Raw genomic sequence first — 18,569 nt, 5'->3', positions numbered from 1 at the left:
GCACATTTGTGGCCTGCTGGCGGTCATTTTGCAGGGCTCTGGCAGTGCTCCTCCTGCTCCTCCTTGCACAAAGGCGGAGGTAGCGGTCCTGCTGCTGGGTTGTTGCCCTCCTACGGCCTCCTCCACGTCTCCTGATGTACTGGCCTGTCTCCTGGTAGCGCCTCCATGCTCTGGACACTACGCTGACAGACACAGCAAACCTTCTGGCCACAGCTCGTATTGATGTGCCATCCTGGATGAGCTGCACTACCTGAGCCACTTGTGTGGGTTTTAGACTCCGTCTCATGCTACCACTAGAGTGAAAGCACCGCCAGCATTCAAAAGTGACCAAAACATCAGCCAGGGAGCATAGGAACTGAGAAGGGGTCTGTGGTCACCACCTGCAGAACCACTCCTTTATTGGGGGTGTCTTGCTAATTGCCTATAATTTCCACCTGTTGTCTATTTCATTTGCACAACAGCATGTGAAATTTATTGTCAATCAGTGTTGCTTCCTAAGTGGACAGTTTGATTTCACAGTAGTGTGATTGACTTGGAGTTACATTGTGTTGTTTAAGTGTTCCCTTTATTCTTTTGAGCAGTGTATATTGCCATTGTATCTGAGAGGAGGAGAGACATTTTTTTGTTATTTTTTATTTTGTATTGATTTATTATGGTCCGATTCAAGCACCTATCAAGTTACCTATCAATATGTATATTGTCATAAGTTGTCATACTTTATGTTTTATTTCACCTTTATTTAACCAGGTAGGCTAGTTGAGAACAAGTTCTCATTTGCAACTGCGACCTGGCCAAGATAAAGCATAGCAGTGTGAACAGACAACACAGAGTTACACATGGAGTAAACAATTAACAAGTCAATAACACAGTAGACAAAAAAGAGAGTCTATATACATTGTGTGCAAAAGGCACGAGGAGGTAGGTGAATAATTAAAATTTAGCAGATTAACACTGGAGTGATAAATGATCAGATGGTCATGTACAGGTAGAGATATTGGTGTGCAAAAGAGCAGAAAAGTACATAAATATAAACAGTATGGGGATGGGGTAGGTAAAATTGGGTGGGCTATTTACCGATAGACTATGTACAGCTGCAGCGATCGGTTACCTGCTCAGATAGCAGATGTTTGAAGTTGGTGAGGGAGATAAAAGTCTCCAACTTCAAACTTCACCTCCAAATGAGGTGTTGGCTTTAGGGATGATCAGTGAGATACACCTGCTGGAGCGCGTGCTACGGGTGGGTGTTGCCATCGTGACCAGTGAACTGAGATAAGGCGGAGCTTTACATAGCATGGACTTGTTGATGACCTGGAGCCAGTGGGTCTGGCGACAAATATGTAGCGAGGGCCAGCCGGTTAGAGCATACAGGTTGCTACCTAATGGCAGTCAGGCTACCTCTGGCGAGCACATGGAGGGCTGTGCGGCCCCCCAAAGAAATACCACCCCACACCATGAATGATCCACCGCCAAACCGGTCATGCTGGAGGATGTTGCAGGCAGCAGAACGTTCTCCACGGCGTTTCCAGACTCTGTCACGTCTGTCACGTGCTCAGTGTGACCCTGCTTTCATCTGTGAAGAGCACTGGGCGCCAGTGGCGAATTTGCCAATCTTGGTGTTTTTTAAAACATGCGGCCTTATAAGGAATTTGATGTATAACATTTATTTATTTATCTCTATGGGGGTGCCACAGGGTTAAATTTTCTACCACTGTACTTAAGTACATTTAAAACCAGATACTTTTAGACTTTTACTCAAGTAGTGTTTCACTGGGTTACTGTTACTTGAGTCTATTAAAGTATCTTTACTTTGACTCAAGAATGACTATTGCGTACTTTTTCCAGCACTGCGTGTTTAACTACAACCAGTTCGCATGTCTGACATTTCAGAGTTTCCTAGTTCCGAGTAGCACTTGAACACGGCATATCACTGCCACGTTTTTACTGTTTAACAGCGAGGCACATTCTTCTTCTTCCTTAGGTCGAAATGGCAGGAAATTGAGTCGAGAGACACTTAGCGCCATATGTTGTTGAGGTTGAGAACTTAAAAGCAAGTGACCACACCAGCACCTGTTACTTTGTGATTGCTGCCCCACCCACTCTTTGACTGGAAAGAGAGCAAGTGTGTGAATTTGTTTGTGCCCTTTCTTTGGTTCTTTTCTCCCAAATCCTGGGGGACGATCATCGTTGCAACATGGTTTGGCTTTTGATTCTCTGGGTTGTCCAAGGTAGGACCAGTAATTTTGTTGTTGTGACGTCCTACTTTTGAGTGTTTTCCAATTGAGGTACTGTAGGCCAGGCCAATTTCACAGAGGCCAATTGGTTGACCATGTTATTATTATGTCACATGTAATATGTTTCCCTTGTGTGTTTCAGTGGGCAGTGTTCCCATAGCCAATTTCACAAATGCTACTACTTCAAATGCTACTTTCCCTGCCACAGGTAGGCAGGCCTGCATTGGGGACCAGTCATTTCGTTAGGTGATAGTCTGAAAGCTAGGCCTCTTTCCTGTTTTTCACTTTTTTATTTAATGTATGCCAGCCGTACTGCAAAACTATGTTATTGTACTGTTCTGCTTAGTAATGTTTTTATTTCTTCTGTGTTTCAGTGGACAACTCTACAAACCCCATCAACAATTCTACAAATGTGACTTTCTCTGCCACAGGTAGGCCTATACTGTGATTATCAAGTCAGTCTCTTGGGGTGATGGGGCCCAAAGAAACAACTCAATCTGTTGTCTTCAAGTTTATGCCTTATCTATCAATAAACAATGATATATTATAAATGTAGTTTGTTGACAATTCCCTTCAGGTTCTACTGCCTCGACGGGGCCACGTCGCAGACAAAATGATTGGTATAAAACACCTGAAACCAGAGAAGGTAACGCATTCATTAGATGAAGCGTGCAATCCTGGACCTCTATCATGAGGTCTGGACTTTAATGGTACTGGAGGTAGTGACGTGTAACCAGTACATGTTGTTTCAGACCCTCTCTCTCTGTTACAGAGGACTTACAGTTCGACCTTGCTATCATGGAGGGAGACATTCTGGTTTCGGTGAGTCTATGATCCCTGCTTTCTCTCCTGTTACTTGCGTCTTTTAGGCTGATGAATCCGATTGATACCACCTTCTGGTATACACAGCCTGAAGCTAATGACTGCAAAATAATTCAAGCCAGATTGTTGACTAGAAGTACATTTGAACTTGCTCTACCGGTTGGTTGTCCATGGTGTTGGTCCTTCAGATGGTCACAATTTGAGACCCAAAATATCCACAGGAAAATACACAACGCCGGCATACTAATAAGTGATAGAAATTTCAACTTCAGTACCGCCACTCTAAAAAGTTGTATTAACAGTACATTCCTGTGGATATTTTGACCATCTGAAGGATCAACACCACGGACCACCAGTAGAGTAAGTGTTAAATAAAATGACATTGAAATTCTGGCTTGTAGAGAGAACTGAAATGATTTTGCAATCATTAGTTTCAGTCTGTATACCAGAAGGTGGTAAGTGCCTTCCCGAAAGCATTCATACCCCTTGACCTATTTCACTTTTTTTTTGTGACAGCCTGAATTCAAAACGGATGAAATAAAAATTCTAACCAGTCTACACAAAATACCCCATAATGACAGTGAAAATATTTTGGGAAATATTTGCGTGATTATTGAAAATGAAACCATTTTCAGGTCTTGCTGTAGATTTGTCAAAACTGTAACTCGGCCACTCTGGAACATTCTGTCTTGGTAAACGACTCCAATGCAGATTTGCCCTTGTGTTTTAGGTTATTGTTCTGCTGAAAGGTGAATTATTTTCCCAGTGTCTGGTGGAAAGCAGACAATACCAGGATTTTCTCTAGGATCTTGCTTGTGTTTAGCTCATTCTGTCTTTTTTCGTTTTTATCCTGAAACTTCCCCAGTCCGCAATGATAAGCATACCCATAACATGATGCAACCACCACTGCTTGAAAATATGAAGTGGTACTCAATAATCTATTGGATTAGCCTCTCATTACACTCTGTATTCAAGACAAAAAGATAATTGCTTTGACATTTTTTGCACTATTACTTTAGTGCCTTGTTGCAAACAGGATGCATGTTTTGGAATTGTATTCTATACAGGCTTCCTTTTCACTGTCAATCAGGTTAGTATTGTAGAGTAACTACAATGTTGTTCCATTCTCAGTTTTCTCCTATCACAGCCATTAAAGTCACCATTGGGCTCGTGGTGAAATCCCTGAGCGGTTTCCTTCTTCTCCGGCAACTGACTCAGGAAAGATACCTGTGTGTTTGTAGGGACTGGGTGATTAGATTTGGAACACCTAGTATTGAGTTGCACCCCCCTTTGCCCTCAGAAAAGCCTCAATTCGTCAGGGCATGGACTCTACAAGATGTCGAGCGTTCCACAGGAATGCTGGCCCCATGATTTCCCCAATGCTTCCCATCGTTGTGCCCAGTTGGCTGGTAGTGGATCTCTAATCCGAAATGGCTCGTTCCATCTCATCCCACAGATGCTTAATTGGATTGAGATCTGGTGACTGGGCAGGCCACTGCATTAAGCTGAATTCACTGTCATGTTTGTGGAACCATTCCTGGCCTTGTGGCATGGGGCATTATCCTGCTGAAAAAATCCCTTCACAGATGGATACACTACTGCCATGAAGGGATGCACCTGGTTTTCAATTATGTTCAGATATCCTGTGGCGTTCAAACGTTGCTCTACTTTTATCATGTGTGCCGTGAACGTGTCACACTGCCTCTCACCAGCCTGCAATGTTGCCTCACGGCATGATGGATGCATGTGGTTTTCTCTATACCCTAGTCCTCCCATCAGCGTGAAATTGCAAAAACGGGATTCATCAGACCAGATGACAGATTTTTAAGACTAGGTGTTTTGTTCTACAGGAAGACCGATTAGCTGTGAAGTCACTTTGGCCGGAGAATGAAGGAGTCACTTCTATCCCCTACAAGATCAACGGTGATCTGGGTGAGTGTCGAATACAGTAGGAGAGATGAGCACTAACACTAGATGATTTCTAATACAGTGAGAATGATATGCATTGTCTCTGATCCCCCACAGTGGACAGAAAGGAAACTATGCTAGCAGCGTTCAAGATGATTTCAGACCAGACGTGTATCCTCTTCCACGAATACACCAATGAGATTAACTACATAGAGTTCATCTCTGGGACAGGGTGAGTCCAAAATGGTCACATTAACACACTCTCCTTCCCAGCAGTTTACAGTTAACTCACAACCGCTCCTTCATTTCCCTTTATTTTTCTCTCTTCCTGTCATATCCACTCTTTCTCCCCCCCTTCTCTCACCTTTCTTCCCTTAACTCTAGCTGTGCGTCGTATGTAGGTTTTCAGGGCGGGGCCCAGCCTCTGTACTTCGGTAGAGCCTGTAACGTGGGGAACCTGTGTCATGAGCTGATGCATGCCCTGGGCCTGCACCACGAGCACACACGGCCAGACCGTGACCAATACATCACCATACAGTGGGACAACGTGGTCTCAGGTAACTCACACCAACACATGCTAAACCACCTCACGGGCATTGTATGTGGACCAGGGGCAGGGCTGGTCAATTTGTCCCATGAAGAGCTGCAGTGTGCAGGCATTTGTACCAGCCCAACACTAGCACACCTTGTTGAGCTTTTTGTAGTCTGGAGTGAAGACCGTATAGAATAACTATTGACATTAGGTACTGCTAAAGCAGCAGCTGCTCTTCCTGGGGTCCAGACACCATGAAAACCTACATAACAAAAATAGACAGTACACCACAAGGACAGAACAACAGGCGTTCATATATAAATGTTCCATTTATCATGTACTCATTACTGCAGCCATTAATTTCCCCATACATTGCAACCCTGTTCTCTACTGTTAAAATAGCTTTGTCTAAGCAGGTCCTGATAGCCTAATATCATAGTAACCTTGAATCCTGATATCCTAATCTCACAGCACCAGCTCTATAACCATCAGTGTTCTTCAGTTTGAAACCAATACTATGTATTTCATAGACTAATTTCCAATTATGTGGAATATAACTGAATTCGTTAACTCCTGCGAATTTCCCCTGGTGTGAACGCAGCAACCTTGTTCGCTAAATTCCCCTTACATGAATAGCACCACATTGTCATCTACAGTTGCCACCCGTAATGGGTATCCTGGGATAACATGTAAGCTCTTGAACTTGAAGGCCACCCGCTACGGGTTTCCTTAGGTAAGATGCAATAGTCATGCCTTGAATCGTGTAGAGTTTCCTCCTGCTAGAGGTTCAACTTAATGGTTTCCATCTCAACAACTTGTCTAGATTTCCACTTTCATTCCCCTATATCACAATCACACCCAGCAGTGTCCACCAGTCACGTCTGCCTCTTTTAACTTCCAGGAAAAGAAGATAACTTTAAGGTGAAGGAAGGAGACACTCAGGATCTGGCCTATGACTACGACTCCATAATGCACTACGGAACGTCAGTCACACTCCTCTCCTCCTTCTTCCCAATGAAGTCTCAATTTTCCTCGCCTTGTTTTTAAACTGCTAGCAATAAGTAAAGATGAGTTGTACAGTATCCAGCTCCAGTAACCTTTCTCTGTGTCCCAAATGGCTCCCTATTTAAGTCACGACTTTTTACCTGGGCTCTGGTCAAACTAGGTGCACTATATTGGGAATAGGGTGACATTGTGATGCAGTCCTTGTTAAAGTAGCATTTCCTCAAATCCCCATTGTTGGGTTTCTCCTGGCAGTTATTACTTCTCATCAAACCAGAACCCCACTATTGACTCCAAGAAGAGTGGAGTCCAGATTGGACAGAGAAATCACCTGAGCCCCTGGACATAGCACGCCTTAACAAACTCTATCAATGTGGTAAAGACGTGTGCACACAGACAGGAAAAATATCAGAATTGGGCTGCCTTTGTAAATGTAGTTATTATCACACTGTATTCTAACCATGTTCCTGTCCTGTCTTTCCCAGAATAACAATGCACAGTTTAGCATTTATTACACCATCGAAGAAGATTCCAACACCACTGCTGCCGACTGATTCCAACACACATGGCACTGACATCCTAACTTCTCTTCACAACAATGAATAAGTTGGACAAGTCCCTTAAAGCTTTCTGATGTATTATACGTGTGGCTGACTGCAGGCAGTGGTTTTATTTCTCCTGTGTACTCTTGCTGCCTTGAATTAGGCCTATACCACTGCACTTGTCTTGGAAATAAATAAAATGACCTAGACTGAAAAGAATCCACTGTGTGATGTTGCTTGCAGTGTTCTATTTCATTCTAGAATGGACCTTCTCAGCTATGCTCATCATACGTCCCAGGGTGGGATCAGAGAGGAAGTAGATGTAGTGTACCAGGAGAGACTTAAATTAATGGTTGTTTATACCTTGAACTTGGCCGACTAGCTAGGCAACAAATTATTTAAACGATGACGCTGTAACTCAGGACTTACACAGCAGGGCTCATAGATTCACCAAAATCTGAATGTTGCCCTCTAGGAAGGTGTAGTACGAAACCGGTTTGAGGAGTTGGCGAGGTAACTTTGGTGAGCTCAACTCAGGATAACCGGTAGCATTAAAAGTGGCTCACCTTTTAGCAAGGAATATATTTGTTTTTTTAACTTGGCAAGTGAGTTAAGAATAAATTCTTATTTACAATGACGGCCAAACCTGGATGACCCTGGGCCAATTGTGAGCCGCCCTATGGGACTCCCAATCACGGCCGAATGTGATGCAGCCTGGATTCAAACCAGGGACTGTGGTGTCGCCTCTTGCACGGAGATGCAGTGCTTTAAACCTCTGCGCCACTCGGGAGGCCAATATAAACGTAACTTCAAAGAATTTACTGAGTTAGTCCATATAAGGAAGTCAGTCAATTGAAATGAATTCATTAGTCCCTAATCTATGGATTTCGCATGACAGTGCAAGGGTGCAGCCATGGGGTGGGCCTTGGAGGGCTCTTGCAGCCAGGCCCGGCCAGGCCAATCAGAATGAGTTCGTCCCCACAAAAGGGGCAATATTAGATGGAAATAGTAGCCAGCGGGGTTACAACTTCTCTGAAACGATGTTTGAGGCAGCTTATGGTAAAGAAATGAACATTCAATTCTCTAGCAACTGCTCTGGTGGGCCTTCCTGCAGTCAGCATGCCAATTGCACACTCCCTCAACTTGAGACATCTGTGCCTTTGTGGCTTTTTATTGTCCCCAGCATAAGGTGCACCTGTGTAATGACCATGCTATTTCAGTTTCTTGATATGCCACACCTGTCAGGTGGAAGGATTATCTTGGCAAAGGAGAAATCCTCACACTAACAGCAATGTAAACAAATGTGTGCACAAAAGATGGCAAAGTACTTAAGTAAAAATAATTTAAAGTACTACTAAAGTCATTTTTTGGGGGGTATCTGTACTTTACTATTTATATTTTTGACAGTTGACTTTTCCTCCACTACATTTCTAAAGAAAATATGTACTTTTTACACCCGTACAATTTCCTGACACCAAGAAGTACTTATTTAGAATGTTCATGCAGGAAAGCATTATGGTCCGATTCAAGCGCCTATCAATATGTATATTGTCATAAGTTGTCATACTCTTTTTTTATTTCACCTTTATTTAACCAGGTAGGCTTGTTGAGAACAAGTTCTCGTTTGCAAATGCGACTTGGCTAAGATAAAGCATAGCAATTCAACACATAACAACACAGAGTTACACATGGAATAAACAAAACATACAGTCAATAATACATTAGAAAAACTAAAAGTCTGTATACAGTGAGTGCAAATGAGGTAAGACAAGGGAGTTAAGGCAATAAATAGGCCATGGTGGCGAAGTAATTACAATATGGCAATTAAAAACTGGAATGGTAGATGTGCAGAAGATGAATGTGGAAGTCGAGATACTGGGGTGTAAAGGAGCAAAAAAATACAGCATGGGGATGAGGTAGATAGATAGTCTGTTTACAGATGGGCTATGTACAGGTGCAGTGATCTGTGAGCTGCTCTGACAGCTGGTGTTTAAAGCTAGTGAGGGAGATATGAGTCTCCAGCTTCAGTGATTTTTGCAGTTCGTTCCAGTCATTGGCAGCAGAGAACTGCAAGGAAAGGCGACCATAGGAGGAATTGGCTTTGGGGGTGACCAGTGAGATATACCTGCTGGAGCGCGTGCTACGAGTGAGTGCTGCTATGGTGACCAGTGAGCTGAGATAAGGCGGGCCTTTACCTAGCAGAGACTTGTAGATGACCTGTAGCCAGTGGGTTTGGCGACGAGTATGAAGCGAGGGCCAACCAACGAGAGCGTACAGGTTGAAGCGGTGGGTAGTTGTTAAAGGAATTTCATTCCTATATGTTCATCAACCAATTCAATTAAAACACTGCACATTTCTAAGAATTTGTAAGATACTTATTTGCATAAAATGGACAGAAACCAGTCTCAAAATCAATCAATAGCGTTTATTCTCGAGAGTACTACATATAAATCATGTACATTAGTTTATATACCTCCTATTTTGTCATAAACGCTCAAGGTACTAAAAGATATCATAACCGCCATCGATAAAAGACAGTACTGTGCAGCCGTCTTCATCGACCTTGCCAAGGCACGAGGCATTGACTCTGTCAATCACCATATTCTTATCGGCAGACTCAGTAGCCTCGGTTTTTCTGATGACTGCCTTGCCTGGTTCACCAACTACTTTGCAGACCGAGTTCAGTGTGTCAAATCGGAGGTTATGCTGTCCACAGGGTTCAATTATCGGGCCGACTCTTTTCTCTGTATATATCAATGATGTTGCTCTTGCTGCGGGCGATTCCCTGATCCACCTCTACGCAGACGACACCATTCTGTATACTTCCGGCCCGTCCTTGGACACTGTGCTATCTAACCTCCAAACGAGCTTCAATGCCATACAACACTCCTTCCGTGGCCTCCAACTGCTCTTAAACGCTAGTAAAACCAAATGCATGCTTTTCAACCGTTCGCTGCCTGCACCCGCACGCCCGACTAGCATCACCACCCTGGATGGCTCCGACCTAGAATATGTGGACATCTATCAGTACCTAGGTGTCTGGCTAGACTGTATACTCTCCTTCCAGACTCATATCAAACATCTCCAATCTAAAATCAAATCTAGAGTCGGCTTTCTATTCCGCAACAAAGCCTCCTTCACTCACGCCGCCAAACTTACCCTAGTAAAACTGACTATCCTACCGATCCTCAACTTCGGCGATGTCATCTACAAAATAGCTTCCAATACTCTACTCAGCAAACTGGATGCAGTTTATCACAGTGCCAACCGTTTTGTTACTAAAGCACCTTATACCACCCACCACTGCGACCTGTATGCTCTAACCGGCTGGCCCTCGCTACATATTAGTCGCCAGACCCACTGGCTCCAGGTCATCAACAAGTCCATGCTATGTAAAGCTCCTCCTTATCTCAGTTCACTGGTCACGATGGCAACACCCACCCGTAGCACGAGCTCCAGCAGGTGTATCTCACTGATCATCCCTAAAGCCAATACCTCATTTGGAGGTGAAGTTTGAAGTTGGAGACTTTTATCTCCCTCACCAACTTCAAACATCTGCTATCTGAGCAGGTAACCGATCGCTGCAGCTGTACATAGTCTATCGGTAAATAGCCCACCCAATTTTACCTACCCCATCCCCATACTGTTTATATTTATGTACTTTTCTGCTCTTTTGCACACCAATATCTCTACCTGTACATGACCATCTGATCATTTATCACTCCAGTGTTAATCTGCTAAATTGTAATTATTCACCTACCTCCTCGTGCCTTTTGCACACAATGTATATAGACTCTCTTTTTTGTCTACTGTGTTATTGACTTGTTAATTGTTTACTCCATGTGTAACTCTGTGTTGTCTGTTCACACTGCTATGCTTTGTCTTGGCCAGGTCGCAGTTGCAAATGAGAACGAAGTCGAGGATCGGTAGGATGGTCAGTTTTACGAGGTTATGTTTGGCAGCATGAGTGAAGGACGCTGTGTTGCGATATAGGAAGCCGATTCTAGATTTCATTTTGGATTGGAGATGCTTAATGTGAGTCTGGAAGGAGAGTTTACAGTCTAACCAGACACCTAGGTATTTGTAGTTGTCCACGTATTCTAAGTCAGAGCCGTCCAGAGTAGTGATGCTGGACGGGCGGGCAGGTTCCGGGGGGTGACCGATTGAATAGCATGCATTTAGTTTTACTTGCATTTGAGAGCAGTTGGAGGCCACGGAAGGAGAGTTGTATGGCATTGAAGCTCATCTGGAGGTTAGTTAACACAGTATCCAAAGAGGGGCCAGAAGTATACAGAATGGTGTCGTCTGCGTCGAGGTGGATCAGAGAATCACCAGCAGCAAGAGCGACATCATTGATGTATACAGAGAAGAGAGTCGGCCCGAGAATTGAACCCTGTGGCACCCCCATAGAGACTGCCAGAGATCCGGATAACAGGCCCTCCGATTTGACACACTGAACTCTATCAGAGAAGTAGTTGGTAAACCAGGCGAGCCAATCATTTGAGAAACCAAGGCTGTCGAGTCTGCCAATAAGAATGTGGTGATTGACAGAGTCGAAAGCCTTGGCCAGGTCAATGAATACGGCTGCACAGTAATGTCTCTTATCTATGGCGGTTATGATATAATTTAGGACCTTGAGCGTGGCTGTGGTGCACCCATGACCAGCTCTGAAACCAGATTGCATAGCGGAGAAGGTACGGTGGGATTCGAAATGGTCGGTAATCTGTTTGTTAACTTGGCTTTCGAAGACCTTAGAAAGACAGGGTAGGATAGCTATAGGTCTGTAGCAGTTTGGGTCTAGAGTGTCACCCCCTTTGAAGAGGGGGATGACTGCGGCAGCATTCCAATCTTTGGGAATCTCAGACGATACGAAAGAGAGGTTTAACAGGCTAGTAATAGGGGTTGCAACAGTTTCAGAAGATCATTTTAAAAAGCGAGGGTCCAGATTGTCTAGCCCGGCTGATTTGTAAGGGTCCAGATTTTGCAGCTTTTTCAGAACATCAGCTATCTGGATTTGGGTGAAGGAGGGCTTGGGCGGGTTGCTGTTGATGGTGCCGGGTAATTGACCGGGGTAGGGGTAGCCAGGTGGAAAGCATGGCCAGCCGTAGAGGAATGCTTATTGAAATTCTCAATTATAGTGGATTTATCGGTGGTAACAGTGTTTCCTAGCCTCAGAGCAGTGGGCAGCTGGGAGAAGGTGCTCTTAATCTCCATGGACTTTACAGTGTCCCAGATCTGAGTGCACCCTGTCAGTCCATAAATACATTTTTTAAAACATGCGGCCTTATAAGGAATTTGATGTATAACATGTATTTATTTATCTCTATGGGGGTGCCACAGGGTTAAATTTTCCACCACTGTACTTAAGTACATTTAAAACCAGATACTTTTAGACTTTTACTCAAGTAGTGTTTCACTGGGTTACTGTTACTTGAGTCTATTAAAGTATCTTTACTTTGACTCAAGAATGACTATTGCGTACTTTTTCCAGCACTGCGTGTTTAACTACAACCAGTTCGCATGTCTGACATTTCAGAGTTTCCTAGTTCCGAGTAGCACTTGAACACGGCATATCACTGCCACGTTTTTACTGTTTAACAGCGAGGCACATTCTTCTTCTTCCTTAGGTCGAAATGGCAGGAAATTGAGTCGAGAGACACTTAGCGCCATATGTTGTTGAGGTTGAGAACTTAAAAGCAAGTGACCACACCAGCACCTGTTACTTTGTGATTGCTGCCCCACCCACTCTTTGACTGGAAAGAGAGCAAGTGTGTGAATTTGTTTGTGCCCTTTCTTTGGTTCTTTTCTCCCAAATCCTGGGGGACGATCATCGTTGCAACATGGTTTGGCTTTTGATTCTCTGGGTTGTCCAAGGTAGGACCAGTAATTTTGTTGTTGTGACGTCCTACTTTTGAGTGTTTTCCAATTGAGGTACTGTAGGCCAGGCCAATTTCACAGAGGCCAATTGGTTGACCATGTTATTATTATGTCACATGTAATATGTTTCCCTTGTGTGTTTCAGTGGGCAGTGTTCCCATAGCCAATTTCACAAATGCTACTACTTCAAATGCTACTTTCCCTGCCACAGGTAGGCAGGCCTGCATTGGGGACCAGTCATTTCGTTAGGTGATAGTCTGAAAGCTAGGCCTCTTTCCTGTTTTTCACTTTTTTATTTAATGTATGCCAGCCGTACTGCAAAACTATGTTATTGTACTGTTCTGCTTAGTAATGTTTTTATTTCTTCTGTGTTTCAGTGGACAACTCTACAAACCCCATCAACAATTCTACAAATGTGACTTTCTCTGCCACAGGTAGGCCTATACTGTGATTATCAAGTCAGTCTCTTGGGGTGATGGGGCCCAAAGAAACAACTCAATCTGTTGTCTTCAAGTTTATGCCTTATCTATCAATAAACAATGATATATTATAAATGTAGTTTGTTGACAATTCCCTTCAGGTTCTACTGCCTCGACGGGGCCACGTCGCAGACAAAATGATTGGTATAAAACACCTGAAACCAGAGAAGGTAACGCATTCATTAGATGAAGCGTGCAATCCTGGACCTCTATCATGAGGTCTGGACTTTAATGGTACTGGAGGTAGTGACGTGTAACCAGTACATGTTGTTTCAGACCCTCTCTCTCTGTTACAGAGGACTTACAGTTCGACCTTGCTATCATGGAGGGAGACATTCTGGTTTCGGTGAGTCTATGATCCCTGCTTTCTCTCCTGTTACTTGCGTCTTTTAGGCTGATGAATCCGATTGATACCACCTTCTGGTATACACAGCCTGAAGCTAATGACTGCAAAATAATTCAAGCCAGATTGTTGACTAGAAGTACATTTGAACTTGCTCTACCGGTTGGTTGTCCATGGTGTTGGTCCTTCAGATGGTCACAATTTGAGACCCAAAATATCCACAGGAAAATACACAACGCCGGCATACTAATAAGTGATAGAAATTTCAACTTCAGTACCGCCACTCTAAAAGTTGTATTAACAGTACATTCCTGTGGATATTTTGACCATCTGAAGGATCAACACCACGGACCACCAGTAGAGTAAGTGTTAAATAAAATGACATTGAAATTCTGGCTTGTAGAGAGAACTGAAATGATTTTGCAATCATTAGTTTCAGTCTGTATACCAGAAGGTGGTAAGTGCCTTCCCGAAAGCATTCATACCCCTTGACCTATTTCACTTTTTTTTTTTTGTGACAGCCTGAATTCAAAACGGATGAAATAAAAATTCTAACCAGTCTACACAAAATACCCCATAATGACAGTGAAAATATTTTGGGAAATATTTGCGTGATTATTGAAAATGAAACCATTTTCAGGTCTTGCTGTAGATTTGTCAAAACTGTAACTCGGCCACTCTGGAACATTCTGTCTTGGTAAACGACTCCAGTGCAGATTTGCCCTTGTGTTTTAGGTTATTGTTCTGCTGAAAGGTGAATTATTTTCCCAGTGTCTGGTGGAAAGCAGACGATACCAGGATTTTCTCTAGGATCTTGCTTGTGTTTAGCTCATTCTGTCTTTTTCGTTTTTATCCTGAAACTTCCCCAGTCCGCAATGATAAGCATACCCATAACATGATGCAACCACCACTGCTTGAAAATATGAAGTGGTACTCAATAATCTATTGGATTAGCCTCTCATTACACTCTGTATTCAAGACAAAAAGATAATTGCTTTGACATTTTTTGCACTATTACTTTAGTGCCTTGTTGCAAACAGGATGCATGTTTTGGAATTGTATTCTATACAGGCTTCCTTTTCACTGTCAATCAGGTTAGTATTGTAGAGTAACTACAATGTTGTTCCATTCTCAGTTTTCTCCTATCACAGCCATTAAAGTCACCATTGGGCTCGTGGTGAAATCCCTGAGCGGTTTCCTTCTTCTCCGGCAACTGACTCAGGAAAGATACCTGTGTGTTTGTAGGGACTGGGTGATTAGATTAGGAACACCTAGTATTGAGTTGCACCCCCCTTTGCCCTCAGAAAAGCCTCAATTCGTCAGGGCATGGACTCTACAAGATGTCGAGCGTTCCACAGGAATGCTGGCCCCATGATTTCCCCAATGCTTCCCATCGTTGTGCCCAGTTGGCTGGTAGTGGATCTCTAATCCGAAATGGCTCGTTCCATCTCATCCCACAGATGCTTAATTGGATTGAGATCTGGTGACTGGGCAGGCCACTGCATTAAGCTGAATTCACTGTCATGTTTGTGGAACCATTCCTGGCCTTGTGGCATGGGGCATTATCCTGCTGAAAAAAATCCCTTCACAGATGGATACACTACTGCCATGAAGGGATGCACCTGGTTTTCAATTATGTTCAGATATCCTGTGGCGTTCAAACGTTGCTCTACTTTTATCATGTGTGCCGTGAACGTGTCACACTGCCTCTCACCAGCCTGCAATGTTGCCTCACGGCATGATGGATGCATGTGGTTTTCTCTATACCCTAGTCCTCCCATCAGCGTGAAATTGCAAAAACGGGATTCATCAGACCAGATGACAGATTTTTAAGACTAGGTGTTTTGTTCTACAGGAAGACCGATTAGCTGTGAAGTCACTTTGGCCGGAGAATGAAGGAGTCACTTCTATCCCCTACAAGATCAACGGTGATCTGGGTGAGTGTCGAATACAGTAGGAGAGATGAGCACTAACACTAGATGATTTCTAATACAGTGAGAATGATATGCATTGTCTCTGATCCCCCACAGTGGACAGAAAGGAAACTATGCTAGCAGCGTTCAAGATGATTTCAGACCAGACGTGTATCCTCTTCCACGAATACACCAATGAGATTAACTACATAGAGTTCATCTCTGGGACAGGGTGAGTCCAAAATGGTCACATTAACACACTCTCCTTCCCAGCAGTTTACAGTTAACTCACAACCGCTCCTTCATTTCCCTTTATTTTTCTCTCTTCCTGTCATATCCACTCTTTCTCCCCCCCTTCTCTCACCTTTCTTCCCTTAACTCTAGCTGTGCGTCGTATGTAGGTTTTCAGGGCGGGGCCCAGCCTCTGTACTTCGGTAGAGCCTGTAACGTGGGGAACCTGTGTCATGAGCTGATGCATGCCCTGGGCCTGCACCACGAGCACACACGGCCAGACCGTGACCAATACATCACCATACAGTGGGACAACGTGGTCTCAGGTAACTCACACCAACACATGCTAAACCACCTCACGGGCATTGTATGTGGACCAGGGGCAGGGCTGGTCAATTTGTCCCATGAAGAGCTGCAGTGTGCAGGCATTTGTACCAGCCCAACACTAGCACACCTTGTTGAGCTTTTTGTAGTCTGAAGTGAAGACCGTATAGAATAACTATTGACATTAGGTACTGCTAAAGCAGCAGCTGCTCTTCCTGGGGTCCAGACACCATGAAAACCTACATAACAAAAATAGACAGTACACCACAAGGACAGAACAACAGGCGTTCATATATAAATGTTCCATTTATCATGTACTCATTACTGCAGCCATTAATTTCCCCATACATTGCAACCCTGTTCTCTACTGTTAAAATAACTTTGTCTAAGCAGGTCCTGATAGCCTAATATCATAGTAACCTTGAATCCTGATATCCTAATCTCACAGCACCAGCTCTATAACCATCAGTGTTCTTCAGTTTGAAACCAATACTATGTATTTCATAGACTAATTTCCAATTATGTGGAATATAACTGAATTCGTTAACTCCTGCGAATTTCCCCTGGTGTGAACGCAGCAACCTTGTTCGCTAAATTCCTCTTACATGAATAGCACCACATTGTCATCTACAGTTGCCACCCGTAATGGGTATCCTGGGATAACATGTAAGCTCTTGAACTTGAAGGCCACCCGCTACGGGTTTCCTTAGGTAAGATGCAATAGTCATGCCTTGAATCGTGTAGAGTTTCCTCCTGCTAGAGGTTCAACTTAATGGTTTCCATCTCAACAACTTGTCTAGATTTCCACTTTCATTCCCCTATATCACAATCACACCCAGCAGTGTCCACCAGTCACGTCTGCCTCTTTTAACTTCCAGGAAAAGAAGATAACTTTAAGGTGAAGGAAGGAGACACTCAGGATCTGGCCTATGACTACGACTCCATAATGCACTACGGAACGTCAGTCACACTCCTCTCCTCCTTCTTCCCAATGAAGTCTCAATTTTCCTCGCCTTGTTTTTAAACTGCTAGCAATAAGTAAAGATGAGTTGTACAGTATCCAGCTCCAGTAACCTTTCTCTGTGTCCCAAATGGCTCCCTATTTAAGTCACAACTTTTTTACCTGGGCTCTGGTCAAACTAGGTGCACTATATTGGGAATAGGGTGACATTGTGATGCAGTCCTTGTTAAAGTAGCATTTCCTCAAATCCCCATTGTTGGGTTTCTCCTGGCAGTTATTACTTCTCATCAAACCAGAACCCCACTATTGACTCCAAGAAGAGTGGAGTCCAGATTGGACAGAGAAATCACCTGAGCCCCTGGACATAGCACGCCTTAACAAACTCTATCAATGTGGTAAAGACGTGTGCACACAGACAGGAAAAATATCAGAATTGGGCTGCCTTTGTAAATGTAGTTATTATCACACTGTATTCTAACCATGTTCCTGTCCTGTCTTTCCCAGAATAACAATGCACAGTTTAGCATTTATTACACCATCGAAGAAGATTCCAACACCACTGCTGCCGACTGATTCCAACACACATGGCACTGACATCCTAACTTCTCTTCACAACAATGAATAAGTTGGACAAGTCCCTTAAAGCTTTCTGATGTATTATACGTGTGGCTGACTGCAGGCAGTGGTTTTATTTCTCCTGTGTACTCTTGCTGCCTTGAATTAGGCCTATACCACTGCACTTGTCTTGGAAATAAATAAAATGACCTAGACTGAAAAGAATCCACTGTGTGATGTTGCTTGCAGTGTTCTATTTCATTCTAGAATGGACCTTCTCAGCTATGCTCATCATACGTCCCAGGGTGGGATCAGAGAGGAAGTAGATGTAGTGTACCAGGAGAGACTTAAATTAATGGTTGTTTATACCTTGAACTTGGCCGACTAGCTAGGCAACAAATTATTTAAACGATGACGCTGTAACTCAGGACTTACACAGCAGGGCTCATAGATTCACCAAAATCTGAATGTTGCCCTCTAGGAAGGTGTAGTACGAAACCGGTTTGAGGAGTTGGCGAGGTAACTTTGGTGAGCTCAACTCAGGATAACCGGTAGCATTAAAAGTGGCTCACCTTTTAGCAAGGAATATATTTGTTTTTTTAACTTGGCAAGTGAGTTAAGAATAAATTCTTATTTACAATGACGGCCAAACCTGGATGACCCTGGGCCAATTGTGAGCCGCCCTATGGGACTCCCAATCACGGCCGAATGTGATGCAGCCTGGATTCAAACCAGGGACTGTGGTGTCGCCTCTTGCACGGAGATGCAGTGCTTTAAACCTCTGCGCCACTCGGGAGGCCAATATAAACGTAACTTCAAAGAATTTACTGAGTTAGTCCATATAAGGAA

At 43.6% G+C, this 18,569-nt stretch overlaps 2 protein-coding genes across 2 annotated transcripts; both read left to right on the top strand.

Annotated features, from left to right (window-relative positions):
• The first annotated feature begins 2,020 nt into the window (after window positions 1-2,020).
• LOC135570965 (astacin-like metalloprotease toxin 5) lies at window positions 2,021-7,246 on the top strand. The gene is made up of 11 exons (XM_065016791.1): window positions 2,021-2,225; window positions 2,374-2,439; window positions 2,606-2,662; window positions 2,809-2,877; window positions 3,004-3,053; window positions 4,904-4,985; window positions 5,079-5,193; window positions 5,346-5,518; window positions 6,395-6,476; window positions 6,751-6,871; window positions 6,981-7,246. Exons 1-10 carry the CDS (start codon window positions 2,192-2,194, stop codon window positions 6,842-6,844), a joined length of 822 nt encoding a protein of 273 aa, XP_064872863.1. The 5' UTR covers window positions 2,021-2,191; the 3' UTR covers window positions 6,845-6,871; window positions 6,981-7,246.
• Window positions 7,247-12,706: 5,460 nt separating this feature from the next.
• On the top strand, window positions 12,707-17,935 carry LOC135570956 (astacin-like metalloprotease toxin 5). The gene is made up of 11 exons (XM_065016779.1): window positions 12,707-12,911; window positions 13,060-13,125; window positions 13,292-13,348; window positions 13,495-13,563; window positions 13,690-13,739; window positions 15,592-15,673; window positions 15,767-15,881; window positions 16,034-16,206; window positions 17,083-17,164; window positions 17,440-17,560; window positions 17,670-17,935. The coding sequence occupies exons 1-10, from the start codon at window positions 12,878-12,880 to the stop codon at window positions 17,531-17,533; spliced, it is 822 nt and encodes a 273-aa protein (XP_064872851.1). The 5' UTR covers window positions 12,707-12,877; the 3' UTR covers window positions 17,534-17,560; window positions 17,670-17,935.
• Window positions 17,936-18,569: the final 634 nt, after the last annotated feature.

The sequence above is a fragment of the Oncorhynchus nerka genome, linkage group LG4 (genome assembly GCF_034236695.1).
Source record: "Oncorhynchus nerka isolate Pitt River linkage group LG4, Oner_Uvic_2.0, whole genome shotgun sequence".
NCBI classification, from domain to species: Eukaryota; Metazoa; Chordata; class Actinopteri; order Salmoniformes; family Salmonidae; genus Oncorhynchus; species Oncorhynchus nerka.
The sequence above is the reverse complement of the archived record's forward strand: the minus strand, read 5'-3'. Positions and strand labels throughout refer to the sequence as shown.